The sequence below is a fragment of the Antechinus flavipes genome, chromosome 1 (genome assembly GCF_016432865.1).
Source record: "Antechinus flavipes isolate AdamAnt ecotype Samford, QLD, Australia chromosome 1, AdamAnt_v2, whole genome shotgun sequence".
Taxonomy (NCBI): domain Eukaryota; kingdom Metazoa; phylum Chordata; class Mammalia; order Dasyuromorphia; family Dasyuridae; genus Antechinus; species Antechinus flavipes.
The window spans coordinates 337,100,768-337,124,631 of record NC_067398.1 but is presented as its reverse complement, the minus strand read 5'-3'; the positions used below and the strand labels follow the sequence as shown (position 1 = coordinate 337,124,631).

Here is a 23,864-nt window from a genome sequence, read left to right as displayed (position 1 = left end):
AGCTTTAGGACAAAGTGGGAGATGTCCCTTGTGCTAGGTTACAATATGTGTGAGGGGGAATAAAGACAAATCTCTCTTCCATGCCCTTTATTTTCTTAAAAAGAACTCGATGTATTTTTACTGTGATTCTTACAATATCTCTATGAGGTAAATATTATCATTTTACAAATGGAAAAACTGACCCCTGGAGATGTTGCACTTGTTATCCCTGATGGATGTCTGGGAGCCTGGATAAGTTTAGAAGCCAGGGTCCGACTCAGGCCAGTCTTCTTTCTACAAGATGCCAGTGGTCTGGGCTGCTTTACAAGATGGAGGCACTGACCGGCAGATGAATCCTTATTGCCCAAAGAGGCAGCAGCAGCAGCAGCTGCACTCAGACATCAGGAGAAGTCAATGTGAGTTTGCTCTAACAAACAGGAATCCAGAGCAAGATGCTAAAGAGAAGCCAGGGCCTCAAAAGTCATGTACTGGGTTGGAAATGTGAGGATCAGCATTTTAAACCATGGACAGAAACTACCGATGAGAAATGGTAAGTGGTAAGTTGTCTTCCCTTTGGGTAGTGGTCATGTTTCCGTTGGAGATCAGGGAAACTGATTTTACAGTGGTCTTTCCAACAACTAATTAACATTAACCGGATCAAACCCAGCTTTAGTGTGCACAAACACTTATTTTATTGAAAAGTGTTTATCCCATCATAAAATTATATGGCTTTGGACAATAAACATGATAATCAAATAGCAGGTGAGAAGTGGTATTTCTTGGGATCCCAACCCAGACTTTGTTCTTCCTGGGCTGGATAGGAGCAGCATTGGCAGCAGGACACTGGGCCAAATGCTCTGGGTCAGAGCAGCATGGGGAACAGCCGGTGATAAAACCAGATATCCCAGGCTGAGGCGCTTGGCTAGCTTCTCCAAGTCATGCTGGAGCTGGGAGCATTCTGTTTAGCCAGACTTTACTAGTGAAGGCTGGTGACCAGTAGAGCCTCCTAAGATCTCTCTCACACCCAGAAAAAACCCAAGGTCCCTTACTACTATGAAAACACCAACTGCCTTTCACGTATGTGTCAAGAAATGGCACAGGTAGTCCAACAATTGGGAGTATAGAGAAGCAGGAGTACTGGCTCTCAAGAGGAATTTGTACCCAAACTGGAAGTCAGGACATAGAGAACCAGAAGCCCACTCCTCCATGGCATAACGTTAGTATCTTTTCCTACTCCCCTCAAAACTACATCTCAAAGAGAAAATGGACATTCACCCCAAGTTGGTTCTCTTCTAGGACACACTTTGGATTTCGCCCTGTACTTTCTTGGGTTGAATCAGTCCAGTCCCTACCTAGAAATGGCCTGGGGACACAACCTGGAGAACAAATGTTCGGCACATATTTATTTAGGAGATAAAGATGGCCAAAACCTGTCTCTCCTCCAGCCCTTTGACCACCAGGCCTGGGCTCTTAACACCACCTCAGCAGACACTATGTCACTCCCAGTGACAGAAACCTCTTGACAATACGAGGCAGAGCTAGCTACACAATGCCAACCCCAGGACATATCCTAGCTGAATAGGACAGTGTATTAATACTTCCTCTTCTTGTCTGCATCTTTATGTCTCGCTTGTAATCTAAGGGCTGGAGAAGTTTAAGAGATTGTTGTGGGGAAATGCAACACCCCCTTTTTCTACTCATAAAGGAAAGTCACAACTCAGCCTCAAATGGAAAATACCTATTTTAAATACATGAGGCCTCCCCTTTAAAGTAAACTAAGTGAATAACACAGACCCTTCATGTCAGTAAAAACCAAGCACAAAACACTGCTCCAGATACACAGAACCAGGGCTGGAATGTATCCAGGCTGTGACTCTAAAATAGATCCTTTTTTAAAAATAGATTACTGCATAAAAAGGTAGTTTACATAACACTATTGCAATAGCACAACGTAAACTGCCCTACCCTGAGTGTACTTGAAAGGTTCAAGTCTTGCTCCCTGCTTAATTGACTGCTTCTCACCCCTGCCTCAGACTCAGGAGCCAGATGAGGCATTGAGTGCACAAAGGAAAGGGACAGACAACAGACATGGATGTGACAGGGAGATTATTCCTCACAGAAGATTTTTCAAGAGATATGCTTTTACAGTAAGGGACAGAGGAAGAGAAAAAGGAAGTAGAGGGAGAAAAGGCATGAATTCCAGCCCACATTAAGACTGAGGATGGGAGCAGCTAGGTGGCGCAGTGGATAAAGCACCGGCCCTGCAGGCCTCAGATACTTAACACTTCTAGCTGTGTGACCCTGGGCAAGTCACTTAAAACTGCCTCAGCAAAAAAAAAAAAAAAAAAAAAAAAAAAAAGGCTGAGGATGAAGAAATCTGACATAAAAAGTCACTTTTCAAAGTGTGAAGTCCCAGCAATAGAAAATATAAAATTTCCAGTTTAAATGGGAAACAAAATTACTCTTTTTTTCATGCCCTAATGGATATGCATACTGAAGTGATAAATGAGGGTTGATTATTTCATCAGACCAAAATCTGGGTCACTCGTGGTGGAAAAATCCTAATGGTCTCCCTCACCCCAGATACTGTCCCCCAACCCTATCCTCAATCTTAGATCCAAGTTTCAGCATATACTTCAGCTTAGGAAACCTTAGAGCTCCAAAGCAGGAAAGGAAAGTTTGGCTAGCTAAGGAGAATTCCAGGTTTGAGGCCACATGCCTCCCCACCACAGGCTCTTTTGGAATTCCCTAATCCTGTAATGCCAGCATGGCACAAACCCCTAGAGCAGAGCAAAGCACGTGGCACTCTACAGTCAAGGAGAGGCCAAGGGCATGAGGCTGGGAGGAGGAAGATGGAGATGCAAGAATATTTTAGCCAGCTAAGGAGAAAAGATGTGGCCTAGAATCCTGCTAGAGATACTACTTTGGGAATCAGTGTGTCAGATACAGATGAGTAAGCATGGGCCGGGGCCCAGTTTGTGACTAACGGAGAGAAATTTGTACTGCTGAGAACCCCGAAGGCTGTATTTCTGTAGTCTTTCTGGGTGTCAACTCTCCCCACTGTAAGCCTAGGCTGAAAGTTGGGGTCAGAAAGAAATATCTTCCTGTTGACTACCATAGGCTTTCTCTGGAGTTTGCTGGTTCCCTTCCCCTCACATGTGTTAGCCTAAAATCAAGCCGGAAAGATAGAGATCCTACTTCCTGAAGCCAACTCTTTTCTGAGTTAGATGGCTTCTTTAGGTGACTGAGCCTGAAAACTGTAAAAACTCTAAAAATATAAGCTATGATCTGAAGGAGGTCCATCTGCTTTCTCAGTCCCTCCCAAGGACCCTGAGATTGGGAACACTGAGTTTAGAGGAGATGGGGGGGGAAGGGAAGTGGGAGGTGGGTGTATCACGAAACACCAGTCCAGGCTATAGAACAGGCTCTGAGGCAGAGGTAGGCAGAGCTCATCAGGGAGTGTTCCTCCAGGATAGGGGCAGCCTGATCTGCCCTGGCAGGATGGTGAAGAGGAGCCAATTACAGCAACAGTGTCTGGTGGGACCCAGACCCTCCCCTTACTTGTTCTTCACCAGGGTCTTGTAAAGGGTGAATCCAAGGACTGCAGCCACAGTGGCCCCCAGGGTCATCCGGAGCCAAAAGGAGGCTGTGCGGAGTTCTAAATCATTCAAGTGCCTGTAGGAAAGGAGAACACATAAACATTTGGTGAACTCATTCATTCCCCCAGTGCTTTCTCTTGGGCACTATCATCCTCTCCCACGAATAATCTTTCTCATTTCTATTTTTAAAAAAAGGCTGATTCCAGCCAAATGAACATAGGAAAATCCCAAAGCTCTTAATTCAAAGACTGATGGAAACCCTGGAATAAAAACTATTTACTTGCCAAGAGCAATTGCCCACATTCTTTACTCTGAGCCCAAGACAGTAAAGCAGATGAGGAAGCACTTCCCACCATTGTTCAGTGGGCATGATGGACAACATGAGGCCCACGAGTCTTCCTGCTTATAGACCTGCATATTTACAGGTATTCTATTCTCCACTTTTTTTTTTGAGGGCTACTTATAGCATATTTCTAACCTGATGCCAGTGTCTTGGAATAACCATCCAGGTTCTCCCCTAAAGTCTCCCTTGATAACACTGGCAGTGAAAGATGACCAGTGGGCAGAATGGTCTGGCCCAGTGTAGTCATCTCCTAAGTAGGATGAGGAAGAAGACAAAAATTGACTTCTCTCATGATTCTCTCTAAGGAAGATGAAAAACACATTGCAGGTGGTCCAGAAATACCAATAACTAGGTTCTAATTGTGTTCAAAATGACTGAATAAACAGGGATATGGGAAAAGGAGATGAAACATAGGTCCCCTGGCCTATGAAATCCTTGAGCTTATTACTCTAAATGACATAGGTCAGTTAAATTATTGTAGTGGAAAAAGCACTAACCTAGGAGTTAGAAGCCCCAGGACTGAATCTCAGTTGCTCTTGTGACTCTGAGCAAGTCTCTGAGGTTTACTTTCACCATCCATATGGGACTAATGATCCCCTCCCTGACCATCTCATAGAGTTGTTAGGAGTGAGTAGCAAATGAGCAAATGAATATAAAGCACTCTGAAAAATGATAATGTAAAACATTATTGTTTCCCTCTTAAAAACCACTTAGTGCAGTCCTTGATTTATAGTAAGTGCTTGTTTCCTCCCTTCCTTCTCCCTTCTTCAAGGGGCATTAGATTCCCCAAGAAAGCCCTAAGAGGCTGACTCTCCCATTGGACCCCAAGGACACTGATGTCTGAATGTTTTGGTTTAAAACGACAACTCTCTAGTCAAGATGTTAGCCATGATACCCACGGGAAAGTGGCTAAAGTTGCCAGTCGGGTGAAAATAGTGGTGCTAGGAGCACTAGGACCCCTGCTGGTGAAAGAACATGGTGGAGGGAGATGGTGCCTGTAGCAGAACTCAGCTGGGGACATCGAATGTTGTGGGATCACTTCTGGCAGATCAGACTTGGAGGCAACAAAGAGGCAGGGGATCTGTCCATCCATGTAGTATTGCTACAGAAAGGAAAAGAATTCAGGTCAGTATGAAGACTATCTCTGTAGGCTCATTAGGGAGAAGGATCTTGGAACCCCAAGGTTTCTGGGGAAAGTACACCTCAGCTGGCAGATGACCAGGCATTGAAGAAATGCGTACAACTATGACGGTGAGCACACTGCCACGTGTAAGCCCACGCCCTCCCCATACCAGGCTCAGTTCTGACCTGAACAACAAGCCCTGTGTGTCTTTTCTTTCTAAGAAAAGGATCTGAAGCAAATGAATGACTTGCCTTATAAATACTGGTGCAGTAGGTGAAGGATTTAGGGTCATTCGCAGCAAACATCAAGCAGGCGACATCACAGGCAGCACTGGTTGCTGTGGTGAATTGTGTATCTGCTTCTACCTCAGACAGCTGAGGACAGGAAGACAACAAAGGTGGGGAGCACCGAGTCAGCTCTCAGCAGGCCAGAGTCCAATAAGCTGCAGGTCACTTCCCCATCAGGTCAGGGCCAGAAAAGAAGGCCTCCCACAGTTAACTAAGAATCCCAGAGGTTCCTCTGCTCAGGAGCTAGGCCTGGACTTACTAGTTCAAATTCTCACTTGGTCATCTTGCCTTTGACCATGGTCAAGTTCCTTATTACACTTAGCTGGGTCTTTAGCTATAAGCAACGATGAGATGTGCATGCACGAGGGATGCCCAACTATCATGACAGATGTAGAATATGTCCAAAATGCAAATATAGGCCTTCTAGAAAACTCCACTTCTTAGGCAGCATACAGTTTCCCTTATTGTCTAGCTACCAGAGCAGTGACCCCTAACCGTCCTCCCCAGGAAAGAAACGTTCTCAGAAATATATAAAAGCACATATACCCCAAGCAGAGGGACCTGCCTCAAATCTTTTTAGAGTTTTCAGGTTCAGTCAGTCACCTAAAGAAGCCATCTATTTCTGGGGCAGCTAGCTGTTGCAGTGGATAGAGCACCAGCCCTGAAGTCAGGAAGACCTGAGTTCAAATCTGGCCTCAGACACTGATCACTTCCAAGCTCTGTGACCCTGGGCAAGTCAGTTAATCCCAATTGCCTCAGCAAAATAAGTAAAATTAAAAAAAATAAAATAAAACCCAGCTATTTCACCATTTGTCTGAAAAGAGGCTTGGGGATGGCTTCAGGAAGTGGGATCTCTCTATCTTCCCTGATTGATTTTAGGTCATGCATGAAGGGAAGAAAACCAACAAAGCGCCAGAAAAAGCCTCTAGGGGTCAACTGGAAAATATTTCTTTCTGAGACCAATTTCAGCTTAGGTTTACAATGTGGAGAGTTGACACCCAGAAGTTATACACTTTCAAGTGCAAAGATCCCAAAGTGATGAAATTGCACTATGGCCATTGTGGGGAAGGAATGACACCCCAATCCAAAAAGCAAGTATTAGACAGTTCTTGATTCTAGTTCAGACAAAATTCCCATTCACAGAGATGTCTGAGGGAATTGCAGTCCCATTTCCTGGCACAGCTGGATGTTTATTTCCAGGGATGAATAGACCTTTCCCTGAGCTGCCATCACCTCTGAATGGCCCCATACTTACTATTAAATATTTCTCCTGCCCGTTGACTTGCACTGTGTTGATGACATGGAAGGATTGTTCTCCTGGGTGCTTCCTGAGGGCCTGCAACCAAGGCAGGCACAGGTGAACAGAAGGAAATCAAAATGATAAAACATATACCCAAAAGGTTCCCCCATCTCCATCTCCAACAGGGTCTGCCTCCCTCACTTGGGGATGAGAGAGCACGAAACACTGTGGCTTTGCTAGCTAAAGAACAAGACTGATAGACAGTGAGACGGATAGATGGATTTATATACACACAGTGGGAAATGGGACAAACTCACCTCTAAGTTCTTCCCAAGGAAGGCCTGTAGGAATGCTGACTTGCCTACACCCCGAGCACCAATCACTTTACAAAGAAAGACATTCCTCTGTGTCTGTCCCTTTTCCAGGTCCATTTTCTTCTCTCGGGTGACTTTAGCAGGGAAAACACGTGATATGGCCAATGAGCACAAGGAGGTGTCTAAGGATCCCTCACATTCCATGGGAATTGAAGAAAGGCTACCCACCTGTGATGGCATGTGTTTGAGAGTCTTGCTCACACAGGATAGGGTAACCCAGGTAACCAAGGTGCTCCAGGCAGTGATGAATGTTCAGGTAGGTTACTAACCTGGGAAAGCATGAAAAGAGAATGCAGCCAGTTATGTTGAAGAAGGGAAGGGAAAATGAAGTCTAAAGTGAACATGTGTTAAGGGGATGGATAGGGGACTACGCTTACGTCCACTGGCAGAGGAATCCATGCAGGGAAAGCAGGCCTTTATCATTGGTGCATACCGTATTGTAGAGTTCAGGGCCCCAAGGCAGAGAAGGGAATGGGCTAAAGAAGCTCTGAAGCTCAGAAGGGGAGAGGGCTCCATCTTGGTCCTAGAAACACAAAAGTGTCTCAAGTGACCACCTTGAAAAGGGTGGTCCAATGCAGCTAGAATGACATAACTATAGGTGCATCATGACTAGGGAAGTAGAACAGGCAGGAAAATGTGTTTATGGTTTTGACATAGACATGTGGGAGAGGCTGTGGAGAAACATGCAAGATGTAGTGAAGAGAATAACAGTAGTTGTTCTGGGTGATTTTGAAAGGTGTTTTTATTCTCACCTTGTCATGCTTCTCAAACATCTTTTGCAAAAACTGGTAACCAAAGTGATTGAGCTCAGTGGTACAGCCAGGAGGAACACGGATCCTGGAGGCGGAAAAGGAAAATTGTTAGGGTGGGTGTGGAATGAGGAGATGGGGCCTGAAGCAATTAACTACTTACTCAACCCTGAAAGAGGACTAGGGATTATTCTCATGTTATAGCTTCCACTCGTCACAGTTAACAAATGGCTTATTCAGAATATCATGCTGACCTAACTAGGTCAGCAAATAAATACATACAAATTAATTCTGACCTAGAATTATTATCTTTTATAAACCATCTCTCTATGAAACCTCTAAGAGTAGAAACTCAATAAAAGCTGACCTGTCCAAGGAAGGTACAAGCTCACTGTGGCCAACTTTCCAGGAATGTTACTGCATTGGTTACCATAACTGTAATCCCGATAGGAGGACACCTACTATCTGCCCAATTAGTACAAAGACTTTTATTTAATATTCTATTGTATTTTTATTTATTGTGTTAAATATTTTCCAATTATTTTAAAATAGTATTTTATTTTTCCCAATTACACATAAAGATAGTGCTCAACATCATTTTTTATCAAATTTAGAGTTCCAAATTTTTTCTCCCTCTCTCCCTCTTACCCCCTTCCCCAGGATGGCAAGCAATCTGATTTAAGTTATACAAGTGCAGTCATGTAAATGTGCTTCCACATTACTCATGTTGTGAAAGAAGAAACAGAACATATGGGAAAAGTCATGAAAAACAAACAAATAAAAGAGAAAATAGTAGGTTTTGTTCTGCATTCAGATTCCATAGTTCTTTCTCTGGATGTAAATAGCCTTTTCCAACATGAGTCTTTGGAACTGGCTGAGAAGAGTTAAGTCAGTCATAGCAGATCATGGCAAAGTGTTGCTATTATTGTATTATGTAGCCTCTTAATTATCTATCTCTGGGGCAATGCTTCTGGAAAGCAAGTCACATATAGCAACAGAGGCTGGGCATGTCCTCTGCCCTCTCCTTCCTATAGACTCTGGAAGTCTACAATGATTTTCTTCCTGATGACAGTGCTTGGGCACTGAGCTAAGATGGCTGGGGAATAACAGCAGCAAAGCCTAATGTGACTGAATCAGGGACTGATTATTGTGCTAAATATGTTTTATGTTTGAGATAGTGCTCAGATTTGCCATTCTGTTTGGAAAACATGGTTGTCTGGCTGTCAGTTCTATGACCCCAACTACAACAAGTCTTCTTGACATACGGTGGCTGAGACAGCTCCAGGGGAATCATCACACAGGGAACATTGGCCTTTTCTGTACTTGATTATGGTACTCCTGGTAAAGAAGGGGTAACTAGGACTAGCAGCTTCACTCATCAACTGGAAAGGAAGTCTTATTAGGCTAGAATGGCAGGGTGACTCCACCACACCCCATGAGGTTAACGAGGGAGGCACAGAGCCTGGCTTCTTAGGGAAACCAAAGCTTAGCATGGTTCTCTACTCCTTCCCCTTCAGACCTCAGAGTGTCACATACAGTGGGTGAAGATAGTCATCAGTCAGCTGCAGCTCATCATCATAGCCAAAGCGACGTAGGATGGTCCAGGTGGTCTCATGACGGCCCCTCTGAATGAAGAGGGTATTCAGAAAGAGGAAACCTGTAGGAGAAGTAGGGGCAGTAATTATAAAGGCAATCCATAGCCAGGGAGCAATTTCAGATTTGTTATCAAACCTCTGAAATTCAGGGATGAGGCAAGCTCCCTTGACCTGGCCAAATGGATCAAGCAATATAATAGACATCGAGGAAATGGAATACATTTCTGTCTAATTTTTCACTGACGGTGACCACAGGCAAAGTCAGCTAAAGTTTTGGAGACCTCATTAAAGACATTATAAACTTAAAAAAGATAATCCAAGTCATCGGGGATAGGAAAAGAGCTCTGTGTATACCAGCCTGAACTCAAAGCAGAATCTGGCAATATAAGTCAGCAAAGCCACCTCCCTGCCTGCCTGTGTTCCCAGTGTGGAGAACCTGATGGGAAGCTCTCGAAGTAAGAAGTGAAGGGAGACATACATACAAGTCAAAAATTACCATCCAAACTCAGCCCATCATCCTTCACACCATCTGTTGTGTTCTTACACACCACCATCTTCACATCCTCCAGGGCTTGGGGAGCCAAAGGATTTCCAAAGCATGATTTCTGACCCCAAGAGAAACAGAGATGTTACACTAAGAGAGTGGAGAAGGCAAAGATCTTCAGTACTATTGCTACATAGAAAAGCCTGCAAACACCTAGCTAGACACAGCTCTGAGCTTCTATCAGAGGCTGGTTGTAAACCCAGAAGAAAGGAGAACTGGCAGGGCTGTTCCAACTGAATGTGACAAGGTAGGAGCAGCAAGTGGAAAATGCCAAAATGTTCAAGGAGATGCTTCTAACATGATAGCAGTCCCTGCTATAGCTACAGCGATTCCCTGATGTGCTCACCTGAAAGTAATTGAGCTCATCATCACTCAGCACCTGGTTGTTGTCCTGGTCAGAGAGTCTGAAGATGCGGGTGAGTGCTTGGGCACAAGCTGGTCTTAGCTGTGAGGAAACAAACTAAAACTCGTCCACCTAGCAAAGTCACAGAGCTGACCCCTAAACCACAAAGAAGCCAAACATTCCTGGAAATGGAAGTACTTAGGAAATAGAACTGGGCAGGCAATCTTCTCTACTTCCCATTACCCACTTGGTAAATTAGCCAGTGATTCTTCTCTCTGCTTCCATCATTCCATTCTTGGTCACACTTAACCAAGAGCAAATGGGGTTTAAAAAAAAAAAAAAAAAGGAAGGTTAACATAGCCATCTATTTTGTCTTGGGAGCAGTTCAGGCAAGGGCTGGGAAGGGAAAAAAACCAAACTTGGAGTTAAAACCAGGGCTGAGGCCTGCAATAACATATGGTTCTGTTGTCTCCCACTGACACAAATGTTTCAGAACTGGCTATCTTCCCTTGGATAGCATCTGTGGCTTGCACTACTAAACACTATGGTTGTTGGAAGGATACAAGTGAAATGTACAAAACATGGACCCCAAAAGTATCCAATATGAATCAATGGTGTGTGCTGGGTGCCAAAAAAAAATGGTACCATTAGGAGTTCCAGATGTCTAAGGGCTCTGTGTTTCTTAGGCCTAGGGGTACTCTTAGCTGGCAGGACTCAGTCTTGAGCTTTTGGTTCATGTTAAACTAAACTAAAGTTCTAGGCCAACTAGAAAAGGTACTGAATATTACAATGAGGAGATCTGGATTCTAATTCCAGTTATGCTTATAACTCATTTTCCTCTCTCTAAGGTTTGTTCCCTTATCTGTAAAATAAGCTGGTTAGACAAAGTAATCTGCCATTCTATGATTCTCTGATTAAAAGACTATACCAGTTTGAGTTGCCTTTCCTGAAATAGGCTTGAAAACAAACAAAAAAATATATTAAAGGACTAAATAGGTGAATGTTCTGGCTTCAAAGGGGATGCCAAACCCAAGTGAGCCTTCATCTTCACACAGAAACCCAACATTCTCACCTGCTTCTCCTCTGGATCATACAACGGGGCAGTAGGGTGTAAAACTGCCTTTTGAGCATAATAGAACAATTCCGAGATGTTTTTCAAATTCTTGGCAGAACACTAGAAGAAACACAACAAAACAGAGCATGAGCAAGGAACACAACTATTCCTCAAGATTCCAGAAGGTGGATCTGAGATTAGGAGAAATCAAGTCGGAATACCATTCAAGAACAAAACTGACAGTAACACAGAACTGCTACCATCACTATTCTTATTAGTGGCAATATACAAGCTTTGCTCAGGAGAGTTCTTCCCTGCTCTGCTTTGAAAATTGGAACAATTCATCTGGCTGTAAATCATGGAAGGGCAGAAGCATGCTGAATATACAAAAGGATGACCCTGGATTACTTCTTCCTATCAAGGAGAAAGTTTAACTTTGGCTTGGCATTTTAAATCTCTCCATAAACTGGCTCGAATTTGCTTTCCTAGCCTTACTTTCCACTACTCCTCTACCAAGAATTTCTTTAGTGAAGCAAATTATTTAACTTCCCTCCAAAACACCTTGCACTGTTCCTCTACTTCCTTTTACTTGGATTGTTTCCCTTTTCACCACCTGGATATTGTTCTCACTCCTTTACACTTGCCCTAATCCTGCCCATTCATAAACACACAGTTCAAATCCCCACTTCCTACAGGAAGCTTTCTCTGACTACACCAGCTGGTGATTTTTCTCTCCCTTTTACAATAGAATTGAAATGAATTCCTGACTCCTACAGCTCTTCTTGGCTATCTCATTTGTTGCTTAAAGTATGTTTTCTTTTTATGTCTTATCCTTCAACTAGACTAACGACTCTTAAAGGCAGACACCATGATTTTTCTGGATTCTCTATGGTTCTACAACAATGATAAAACATGTAAGTACTACAGAAGAAACACGGTGGAAACAATCCCAGATCTAACATATGTCCCTTATTAAATTGGTGACTGAATTAGATTCTTTCACAATAAGGGAGGAACTATGCTAAAGTGATCCTTTTGTCATTTACTTTTTAAAAATAATAGCTTTTTATTTTTCAAAATACATGCAAAATACATACAAAATTCATCCTTGCAAAACCTCATGTTCCATATTTTTCTCCTTCCCCCCACTCCCTGAGGCAGCAAGAAATCCAAGATAGATTAAACATGTCATTTATTTCTACTTCTCATTTGTGGCCTCTCCAGTCCTAGTCTGTCACTCACCTCTACACATGTCTCTATCTCAGAAAACTGATTCATGATTGGTAGAATGGTCTCCATGGAGCTTCCAGAACGTAGATCTGACTTGTTTCCCACCAAAATGATAGGGATTCTGGGAAGATAATAAAAAATGGAGGCTTTTCAAAAGGAAAGGATTGAGAGAGCAGTGGACAGACTTAATTGTTATCTACTAGTCCTCCAATCCTTCCCCTCTGGAGAGTCTCTCAAGTACAAGTGATGGAAAGGGTTGTGCTTAGAATACAGGCCATACCAAAGCCACCTCCCACTCATTCCAGAATAAACACATTTAGTACCTGGGCCCTTTATCTGCTTTCCCATTCACCAATGGAATCCACTTTGTTCGGATCTGAAAAATGAAACACCCTTCAACATTCAGAAAACATTTATTGAGTACCTGCCATATAGATGATTAAGATCTGCCATATAGATGATTAAGACAGATCTTATCCCAAGGAACTTTTGTTTCTAGAAATAAGGGAATAGACATAAGGGACTGATACAAACCGAACCTGTGATTTTACAACAATAAGGAATTCCCTCTACCAATGCAAGGGAATACTGCCTTTTAAACTTATAGCCATTAAAGAATAGCCTAGAGTAGTGGTGTCAAAATCAAACAAATAGATCCTGTAGCAGCAAAAAAACTTGGGAAAATACAAATTAATATTGTCTATTTATGATATAGTTTTATTTTGTTAAAACACTTCCCAATTACATCTTAATCTGGTTCGAGCAGCACTCCGGAATAGTGGCTCTTGAATCTGACACCTCTAGCCTAAAGGGTAAGTGTTTGTCACAGAGACAGTATGTGCCAGAAATAGGACTTGAACCCAGGTCTTCCAGATTTTGAAGCCAATTCTTTATCCAGTGAGCCATTCTGACTTTTAAATGGAGATATGTGCACAAATAGCTACAAAAAGAGGCAAGTACAATTAGTTTCATGGAAGTTAAATGGAGAGAAAAATTGACTTTTAGCTGGGTGAATCAGGGAAAATTTAATAATGAGGAGTTACATTTGAATCAATATCACAATAGCCAAACAGACAAATAAGACACATGCTGGGCAAAGAAACACATTAGCTCCAAATTCCCAATGAAGGAAGCAACCTGTCCTGGGCTGTCAGTCTTGTTAATAGCAATCTCCCATGAATACTAGACCACATTGTTCTTGGTACAGATCCAGAAGACCTTGCCCTTTGACCAGAAGCTTTCTATTTTATATAGTTTATCCTTAAGAGAACAGGGTAGCCCCTCAGGGAGGTGCTCAAATTTCACCAGGCAAGAGGGAAACCTTGCAAAATAGCCCCTTACTCACCCAATGGCCCCTCTAAAGTGAGTAATGATTTATGCCAGATGGCAAAGAAAATAAAATTCACTGCCTGCAATCCTTCCAGAGAAGAGAGCAGGCAACACAAAATATAAACTTACAGTGCTCTCGTCCTTACAACCAGCTCTGTAATATTCCTAAGATATTATAGAGAAGGCTATGCAGTCATAAGGACTTTTCCCCTTCCCCTCAGCCTTTGCAAATTTCCCTGTTTTTTGTTTTTTAACATCTTACAGCTATAGAAAAAGGTAAAGGGATGTGAAGACAGGGAGAGATGTAAACCTGCCTACTTTTAGTTGACTTTGGTAAAATATTAAAGAGAAGAATTTAAAATTATTCTTAAAATGAGATTTAATGGTTCTCTGTAGATTCTAATCACAAGTTTTTGTGGCCCCAATAATTATTGAGAAGTAGCTGCTTCACAAAACCTCTATAAAAAAGTCTTGGCAATAAGGTCACCCAAAGAGCTCTCATAATACTTACATTTGACTCCAATCATTCCTTCAGTAGATTGTATATGGCTCTACATGGGTTTGTGTCTTCTGCTTCTTCTGGATTTCTCCTCCCAACCCTGTCCTACACCACCTCTTATTATTGGTCTCTGTACATAGTGGGAGTTAATCATTATGGATCAACTTCTAAGAGAAGGCAGCAACTGTAAGTCCTATGTAACAGTTTGAGCGTGAAAACTATCTTACCTTCTCAATAGTAGAATCCTCAGAAACATCATATACCATGCATACCACATTTGCCTGAAAAAAGAGTACACAATGGGAATGAGATATCAGAAGCTAGACCACCCAATACTAAAACAAGGAGATCGTTGCCCTTACAAAATCTTCCCATCTTTCTTTTTCCCTATTCATCACTACATTCTATGCCCTCCTGCTTAAGTGTTGCCAGACTTAGTTCAGGAGTTGAGACTACTACCCTGGTTGGCATTTTATTCGTGATCCATGTAAAATGAAAGATGGTTCTAATAAGTGGGGTGACTAAGCATTGGTCTACCAAAGCCAGTCCCTTTCCAAAGAAAACCTTTGTAAAGTTCACACCCTAGAATCTTAGACTATTAGGAAAAAAAGGGCTTCATTGTTTGCCTAAGTCTAATCCTGTTCACCTAAGTCTAACCCTGTTCACAATATGAACGGAAGCCTCATTGGAGACCTGAAAAAAGAAAAGGGACTTATCTAAGGTCATACAAAAAATAAGTGACAAAGCCATGATGAGAACCAAGTTTCCAGATTCCTGTTGGTTTATTGTTTTTTTCCCACCACATTCTTCCTATTTCCCATTTTACTCCACAGTTTATAATCTCACCTTGTGGATCTCATCACGTAGCTCTTCTTCTGTCTGTTCTGTTTCTGAAATGAAAAGACACCATTACCCAATGTTGAATCACCCTCTTGTATTTGATTCCTGGATCAAGTCAGGGCAGAACAGTAGTGTGCAGGATGATTTCCACTGAGGAAGCTGCTTCTGGGAGCAGATATGGACTGCAGTGTTTACCCAGGGACACAGAGGGGAAGGGACCTACCTGAGTAATCAACAATGTGAGTGGGCACCTTCTCAGGGGTAACATCAGCTGGGATTGTGATCTCTTCAGCTCGAGGAGGAACCTTAGAAAAACAAATGTTCACATAAGGGCAGAGATGATTTGTGGGTAAAGAGTAGGATTCTACAGTGAAAATAGACTATGCCAGTAAGGAAAAAAAATCTTACAACTTCTAGTCACAAGAGTAAGGCCAAAATCTTGAGGTACAAAGACACAAAAGCTAGGTAACATAAAACCTTTCTCAGACCAATTACTGCCCACAAATCATTGTACCCATTGTTCCAGGAACCAGTTAGTAACTTTTCCCCTGTGATTCAGGAGAAATCTTGATAAACATGACGGGAAAATTTTAGTAGCCTAGCCACTTGCTTTCATCAATTCCCTCAATGTCAGGACTGAGGTAAAAAATAATCCCTTTAAAAAAGGTGACATTAACCTGGCCTGGCAACTTGCAAGCTACCTGGAAGCTGCAGAAGAGATGATACTGCCCATAATGCTGGCCATCAGTTCTTTACAAATATTCCTTATAAAGCATGGAGTCCAAAACTATTTTCATGTCCTATCATGATCCTCTAAAAAGAAAAAATGACCTTGCATGGGCATAAGCTCAGAGGATTATAAATTTATAGCCAGAGAAACTGGAAACTGAGTGGATGCCCATCAATTGGAGAATGGCTGAATAAATTGTGGTATATGAATGTTATAGAATATTATTGTTTTGTAAGAAATGACCAGCAGGAAGATTTCAGAGAGGCCTGGAGAGACTTACATGAACTGATGCTGAGTAAAATGAGCAGGACCAGGAGCTCATTATATACTTCAACAATAATACTATATGATGATCAATTCTGATGGACGTGGCTCTCTTCAACAATGAGATGCACCAAATCAGTTCCATTTATTCAATAATGAATAGAACCAGCTACACCCAGCGAAAGAACTCTGGGAAATAAATTGAGTGTGAACCACTACATAGCATTTCCAATCTATTTTTGTCTGCCTGCATTTTTTATTTCCTTCACAGGTTAATTGTACATTATTTCAAAGTCCAATTCTTCTTGTGCAGCAAAATAACTGTATGGATATGTATACATATATTATATTTAATATTTACTTTAACATATTTAACATGTATTGGTTTACCTGTTATCTTGGGGAGGGGAGAGGGGGAAGGAGGAGAAAAATGGAAACCAAAGGTTTTGCAAGGGTCAATGCTGAAAAAATTACTCATGCATATATCTTGTAAATAAAAAGCTATAACGAAAATAAATAAACTTATAGCCAGAAAGGACCCAAAAAGGTCATCTAGTCCTACCCTAAATATATCCCGCCTTTCCTCTCCCCATTTTATAGAAGAAGAAACAGTTCCAAAGAGACCATGGTCAGGGGCAGGAAATAGCTTAGATTCAGATTCAGGTTCCTGGACTCCAAAGCCAATTTAGCCAGTCCCCCTGCTTGAGAAGCCTCAGTTTCTCCCTATTATAACTCTTCACCATTTGGCTAACCTTTTTAAAGTTACTCCCCACAATATATTGTATGAATCAACTAACTAGCATGCTTGGTAGTCTCTAAGACAACATTCCAGCTCCATATTTTTTCCTATTCCATACCTAGAAGAGGAATCTGTCATCTCCACCTCTCAGAACATCTTTAATCTGTTCAATGTTAAGTTAAAAGCCATTTTTTTAAAAGAGCCATTTTCTTAATTTCTCAATCTTAGTCACCTCCCTGGGTCCCAGCAAATAACTTTGTATTTGTTTTGTATATGTTATGTATTTGTGTATTTATAAACATGATGTATCCCTGAAAGAGAAGCTCATTCTAGGCAGGAACTGTCTTTGTATTTGTATTCTCCGTGCCTATCTAAGCACGTGTCACATAGGCCTGTGATGTTTTGATTTTCTTATTTTGTATTTCTGCCATTTCTCCCCCTCTCCCTTCCCCTCTCCCCAAGACAGAATAATTTAATTCGGAGTGAGATTGCCCAGAGGATGGCAGAAATACAAAATACGAAAATCAAAACATCACAGGTCTTAGGGAAGTCACAATTTTACTGCCTGAAAACAAGGCAGTATAGTGTCCATAGTTCTATGTAAACCACATACAAGTGAATGAAAATAAGGATTCCCAAATTCCTTCACCCACCTGGGTGACCCAAAGGAAAAGCCTCTTGAAGATGACTGACACAGAGAGCTGCTTATGGCTAAAGCTGTCATTCCTTGCCCAGTAATCTCTGGAGGCAGTCCTGCTTTACTAGGAGCACAGAGCAGCTTTTTAAAGGACACAGACTTAAATACAAGGAACACAAAGCAGCTAATCCTAGAATCTCCACACAAAGCAGCTAATCCCAGACACTCTACCAGGGTAAGTACAAAAGCAGACTAGACTGGAGATCAGAAACATGGACTTAGAGATCATCCAGTCCAACTCCTTCACTGTCCAGGGGAGGACGCTGTTGTTGTCCTAGACCGCCCTGAGGACTGGAGTTCAAATCCTGGCTTGGCTGCTCCCTTGACTCTCTGGGGCCGGACAAATCTTTCCCTTTGTGGGCCTCAGTCACCTCTCCCGTACAAAGACGGCCGACTAGATGATTTTTAATGTTCTTTTCAGGTCTAAAGTTCTCGGGTGTCCACCATCCTACCTCTGCCTTTCATTTTGGGGTTCAGTGACCTCACAAAGTTGTCCCTGCTGGGGTGTGGAGGGAGTGGAACATTTTACAGAAGGGGGACACAGAGGATTCCTGAGTCTCCTCCAGAGCAGCTGAGGGGTCCCCTTGTGAGGAGCCCCCACCCACCCACCACGCCCCCGGGGCGGAGTCACCGCCTTCTCGGGAGCAGACCCCTCCCGTCCGAGCCGGTCCTGCTGCTGGACAGCTGCCCTAGGCGAGTCCCCGCCCCAACCGCAGGCCCAGCGCCCCAGGGCGACCTCCACGAGGCCCAGGGCAGCACCGGGTCCCGCTTTTACGTCACTCAGAGCCAGGGGCGTCCGGAGCCTCAGCTTCTCGCTCTGCAAAGTGGGGACAGGCACGCCGGCGCGGGGGCGGCACTCACCTCCTCCGGGAACTCCTCGCCCACCAGGGCCATGATCAGGGAGGTCTTCCCCACCTGGGCTGCAGGAGGAGACAGGAGGGGGCGGGTCAGCGCAGCGCCCTCCCGGCCCCTCGCCAAGGTCAAGCCAGGAGCTTTCTCCCCTCCCCCGCCCCCGCCGCCCGCGGACGCCCGGGCTGACTGAACCCGGCTCCCCGCCGCCGTGCTCACCCTCGCCCAGCAGCAGGATCCGCACGTCCCGCTTCATGGTTGCAGGAGAGGCCACGGCTCCACTCTGCCGGCCGGGGCCACCCTCAAACCGCACTTCCGGCCCAGCTTCTGCCCGGCCCGCCAACCTGCACCAGAGAGCGCCCGGGAGCCAGCTCCCGGCCTAGAGCGGCTCCCAGCAGCCACGGCGCATATGCAGCGGCGCCATCTCGTGCTCCACGATGGGCACTGCACCCAGGCGGCTCTCGCCGGTCCTCATAGGCCTCAGCGCAAGTGTTTACAAGTTCTCTGCCGCTGCAGAACGAGGCATGCACCTACAGTCATGCCCACTGTCATGTCTGAAGGGGGGCTGTTTCGGCGGGTGGAAAATGATTTTTTCGAAAAAAACAAAAACAAAAAACGAGCACTGGCCTTGGGGTAAGGAGCCTTGAGTCTGACACTAGCTACTTGGCCAAGAGAAAAGTCGCTCCCAATCAACAGACCAGGTAGGTGCCTGCCTGGGACTGTGCGCTGGAGGGCCCCTGGAAGAAGCTGGAGTTGGTGAGTGCTAAGGATGGCAGCTTGATAGTGGGCCGGCATGCCTCCTGGGAGGCTCCTAACCCCACTCCGACTGACTTCATCTGCAAGATAGGGATAATGGAAGTAGGGGGAGAAGGGGAAGCAAGAGGCTGAGGGCCTGAAGAATCAGGCAGGAGCCCTTGCAGCAACCTCTGGCTTCTCCCAGCAAAGCCACAAATCTTTTCACTGGAGTTCATGAAGTTTTCTCCTCTTCCTCACAATAGGTCAAGGGGGCAAAGTGGGGTTCCTCTTCTCTTTAGAGAAGAGGAACTGAGAAAAGAACACGATCACCTAAAATTCTCCAGGAAGGAGCTGACAACTGAGGCTTTCAGCCAGACTGCAAACACCCACTTTTATTTCAAAACTGTACAAGTATAGAAACATTAAAAAAAAACAAAAAACCCTACAAATAAAAGGGCAGCAAGTATTTTACATATTTCCATAACATTTAAGTCAGCAGCTTTGGCCTGTGTGCTTTATAAAAATTGTTTCTTGGCTTAGCATCAAGTCTTGCAGGCCCACAGCTGAAGACCTCAAAATGGATTATCTTAATGCAAAAACACATATTGAAAAACAGACACATATATATAAAATACAGGCCCATTTAACACAGATCCAATTGATTGGGCTGCTCTGTTATCAGAGCATTTTCCTTTAGGGGCAGTTTTTCTGGAGAGCTAGATCATTGAAAATGATTGGGGGAGAGGCTAGGATGACAGGAACATTCTGGAACATGAATAAGCCAATGCTACTGTGTACCTGATCAGTAGATTTAGCTTTTACCCTGGTGAGGAAAATGGTCCAGCCTTCTCACCTTACCCACTGGGTTTATCAAATAAGTTTGTGAAGAGTCAGTTCTCAGTCCCTGACTGCAGCTGACTTCCTTTGGCCAGGATGAGCTATGTGATTTATGGAACAAGTTTTAACTGAGCCACAGTCAGATCAGCAAACTGGACGGAAAGGTCCCCTGAGAATCCAAGTCTATGTGGCTATCTGAGGTCTAAGAGGGATGTTCTTGGTTTCTCTGGATGCTACTGCTCCCAGGCTCAGCACCTCCCACACAAGGATCTCATTGTAAGCTGCTGTGAAGAGCAGTTTGCCAGATGGTGTGAATCTGCAGAGGTGGACAGCATCGTTGTGCCCCACAAAGTCTTGCTCAGTCTTCGACATACAGTCAATCAGCCTCAGCAATCGCTCTGTGGGTACATAAGAGTAAACAGCAGAGTCTTATGTCTCTTCCCTTAGGATCTGAGCTACTTTATGGTAGCCTGAGAAAGCAGCAAAAGAAAGATACTCAAATCATACTAAACAATTTGGTGGTTTAAAAGTTGTTTTTCTAATCTGACGCCGAACCTCAGGAGTGATCTAGCCAATCTAGGCTGAGAAAATCATGTTGATCCTAATTATCAGAATTGGGAATCTCTGATAAAGGGAATTTTCCTTGAAATTCATCCATTCCACCCCCTCAGCCCTAACCCTTGATTCTGATGCAGAGGCCTACAGAAGTAAGCATTTCATCATGGGCAGGGGTTTCAGCAGGACATGCTCAGGCAGCTAGGTAGCACAGTAGCGAGGGCACTGGAGTAGGGTTAGGAGAACCTGAGTTCCAATCCAGTCTCAGATGCTTACTGTGTGACTCTGTGAAAGTCACTTAACCCTGTTTGACCACCTTCATCATCTGTAAAATGAGCTGAAGAAGGAAATGGCAAAATTATTCCAGTATCTCTGCCAAGAAAATGGGGTCACAGAGCTAGACATGACTAAAACAATTCAACCACAACAATAAACAAACATGCTCATATCTCCCCTATTCTGAACCTCCCTCTCCAATCCTCTTATCTTTGCTAAATATGGTCCTAGACTTTTTTCTACTTTTTGTAGCCAAACTCCTCCAAAGATATCTACAATCTGTTCCTCTATTTTCTCCCTTCACTCCTCAATCTAGCTTACAACCTTATCATTCCACTGAAACCGGCCTCCCCAAAGTTGCAGATGACCTCTTAGCTGACAAATCCAATCCTTCCTTAATCCTCACTTTCTCAACCTCTTGGCAGCCTATTGATCATTCTCTCCCTGATACTCTCAGGAGAAGGCTTTCTCCTGGTTCCCCTCCTACCTATCTGATCACTCCTCTGCTGTATCCATCTCACTGTTGTTGACCTTCAGGACCCTCTTCTCTTCTTCCTCAATACTACTTCACTTACATCAGCTCCCATGGATTTCTCTTTATGCCAATGATTTCTAAATTTACCTTTTCTGACTCAATTTCATTGCTGACTTCCACCTTCACAGCTCAAACTGCCTTTCAGACATCTCAAACTGGTTGCCTTGTACACATTTTAAACTGAGTATGTCCAGAATAAAACTCATTGTCTTTCCCCCTAAATCCTACTATACTATATTACTATAGAGAGTAAGACTATCCTCCCAGTCCCTTAGACTCTCAATCTAGGAGTTTTCCTGGACTCCTATCTCTCACCTCTCATATCTAAACGATTGCCAAAACTGTCAATTTTACCATTGCAATATTACTGGAATAAGCTCTCCTCTCTCCTCTGATACTGTCACTCTCTGGGGCAGGCCCTCTTTACATTACTTCAGATTATTGCAATAGACTGCCGGTAGGTTGGTCAGCCTCAGTGCTCTCCAATTCACCCTGTATTCTGCCACTAAAGTGATTTTCCTAAAGTGCAGATTTGATCATGTTACCCCACTACTCAATAAAACTCAGTTTCTCTCTATCACTTCCAGGATCAAATAAAAAATGTTTTGCATAACATTCAAAACCCTTCATAACCTAGTCTCTTCCTGCCTTTCCAGTCTTTTATCCCCTACCTCCCAACATATACTCCTCAATCCACTGACACAGGTCTCTTGGCTGTTGCACAAACAAGATACATTTCTCAGCTGAAGGCATTCTTGCTGGCTGTCCCCCATGCCTAGAACATTCAATCTCCTTGGCTCCAAAAACTGAACTTTCTGGCTTTCTTTAAGTTCCAACTAAAATTCTCACCTCCATCAGGAAACCTTCCTCAACCTCAGTGCTTTTCCATTGTTAATTATTTCCTTTTTACACTCTATATGGCTTGCTTTGCATATAATTATTTGCCTGGCTTCCCTTTGGTTTGAATGAAGGCAGGAAATGTCTTTTGCCTTTTTCTGTATTCCCAAAGCCTAGCACACAGTAGGTACAGAATAAGTGTTTACTGAATTGAATTGATTGCAATATGAAAAGCCCTATCCTATTTAGAGATTTAGATTTCCTTTAGGTAGATAACAAAAGTCAGAATTCTTAACACCTACCTCAACTCCTGAAAAAAGCCTGGATTGTTGAGCAAACTAAATTCCCAACAAATATGTCTTCTTCAACAGGGAGAAAAACTATAACATTAATCAAACCAGTTTCTGCCAGTGGGGATGAAAGAATAGGAGTGAAGGAGAGTAGAGAAATCCAATGTCATGTAAGGCATGGTACTGAAGGGAGTACAGCTTCTTAGGGAAATATAACCGTGATCCTGAGGTTCATAGAGTGTTACTGTTCTAACAATCTGTCTGTTAATGATTCTGAAGTCTTCTGACCTTAGGAAAGTCCTACAAACATTGCTGACTGTCAGTTAATCTGCTGGTCAGTGATCAGGCCCGACAGTTTCTGAAGACTACAGTGAATAGACCACCCCCAAAATCTACCTCTTTGCTATAAAATTAGCATATTAGTAACATGAAGCTCTGCTCTCTTTACTTTGTCCTATAAATTTATCATCTTTCTCCTGGTTCTTTGCTAAATCCTTTTGGAACTTCGCCTGCTTCAATTGGTATTACAATTACAACAAACTTTGCCCCTTGACATGGAGATGGGTTTGAGACCTCGTGACACTGCTCTGCAACCCCAATTTCTTGGGGTTTCCTGCTGAACCTCAACAGTACTTTCCAGAAGTTTTCAGATTTCAAGTATAGGCCCACAGCAGAGCTCTGGTGCCCTTTCCCTATTTTAAGGCTGAGGAGAAACTTACCACAGTATCCAATAGCTATGAGAGATGATCCTGGGGAAAGGCAGAGGGAGGTCGCAAAGTAAGACAAGGGGATCCTCTCTACAACCTGAAGATAGAAAAAGAGTGTCACACTGTGTTGAGCCAACAGGTAGCAATGCAGTTGTGTACTGATGGCCACCAAAAGGGAGGCCCAGACTGCTGAGAAATGCTTTTTTATTCGGTTCTACTGGCTTCATAATCAGTGCTGTGCTTGGGCATATTCTAGGATCTTAAAGTCTGAAGTAAGAAATGGCATCTCTTTTTAACCTCCTGGCCCTGCTCAGTGATGCTGACTTAAATCTACCTACCCCAGGCCACATGGTGCCCTATCACAAAGACTCAGCAAGGCTGTGATCTCTTTTATACTGTGGCCTAAATAGGTCTGTGGTGCAAAGATCACCCTTTTAAACAGGCATTCCTTATCTTGGCCTGCCCAGTCTTTTTCTGGAAGATGCACTAGTACCTGTTTCTGATGGAGGCTGTAGAAGAGGACCTCCTCCTTCAACCCAAAGCCGACATAGATTAGCATGCTGCTGTTCCAAGGGCAGAAAGCAGCTAGAGAAGGAGGTAAGTTAGTAGCGATCTGTAGGGAAAAATCAAAAGTGAGAAAGATCAGGGGAGAGATCAGTGATATCACCCCACCTGCCCAAAAAAA

General features: G+C 43.5%; 2 protein-coding genes across 2 annotated transcripts in view; both read right to left on the bottom strand.

Moving 5' to 3' along the window:
* Positions 1–647: 647 nt before the first annotated feature.
* Positions 648–18,865, bottom strand: RHOT2 (ras homolog family member T2). The gene is made up of 19 exons (XM_051969035.1): positions 18,627–18,865; positions 18,420–18,478; positions 15,352–15,433; positions 15,135–15,178; positions 14,516–14,569; positions 12,784–12,836; positions 12,473–12,581; positions 11,249–11,350; positions 10,180–10,278; positions 9,786–9,894; positions 9,231–9,351; positions 7,698–7,782; positions 7,323–7,468; positions 7,114–7,214; positions 6,889–7,019; positions 6,587–6,667; positions 5,296–5,418; positions 4,821–5,023; positions 648–3,654 (listed from the first exon to the last, which is right to left on the bottom strand). Exons 1-19 carry the CDS (start codon positions 18,661–18,663, stop codon positions 3,537–3,539), a joined length of 1,857 nt encoding a protein of 618 aa, XP_051824995.1. The 5' UTR covers positions 18,664–18,865; the 3' UTR covers positions 648–3,536.
* Positions 18,866–19,514: 649 nt separating this feature from the next.
* WDR90 (WD repeat domain 90) overlaps positions 19,515–23,864 on the bottom strand; it is a 52,856-nt gene continuing 48,506 nt past the window's right edge. Inside the window, exons 41-43 of the mRNA XM_051973126.1 lie at positions 23,673–23,792; positions 23,192–23,276; positions 19,515–20,377 (exon numbers count right to left, since the gene is read on the bottom strand). Coding sequence (XP_051829086.1) covers positions 20,163–20,377; positions 23,192–23,276; positions 23,673–23,792 — 420 coding nt within the window. The 3' untranslated portion in view covers positions 19,515–20,162. The remainder of the gene's footprint in view (positions 20,378–23,191; positions 23,277–23,672; positions 23,793–23,864) is intronic.

Coding starts and splice junctions, on each gene's coding strand:
- RHOT2 (XM_051969035.1), bottom strand. CDS start 18,663: ATGAAGCGGGACGTGCGGATCCTGCTGCTGGGCGAGG. Junction 10,279..11,248: donor ATGATCCAGAGGAGAAGCAG/GTGAGAATGTTG, acceptor GTTTCCTCACAG/CTAAGACCAGCTTGTGCCCA. Junction 9,352..9,785: donor TGATGGGCTGAGTTTGGATG/GTAATTTTTGAC, acceptor CTTCTCCTACAG/GTTTCCTCTTTCTGAATACC.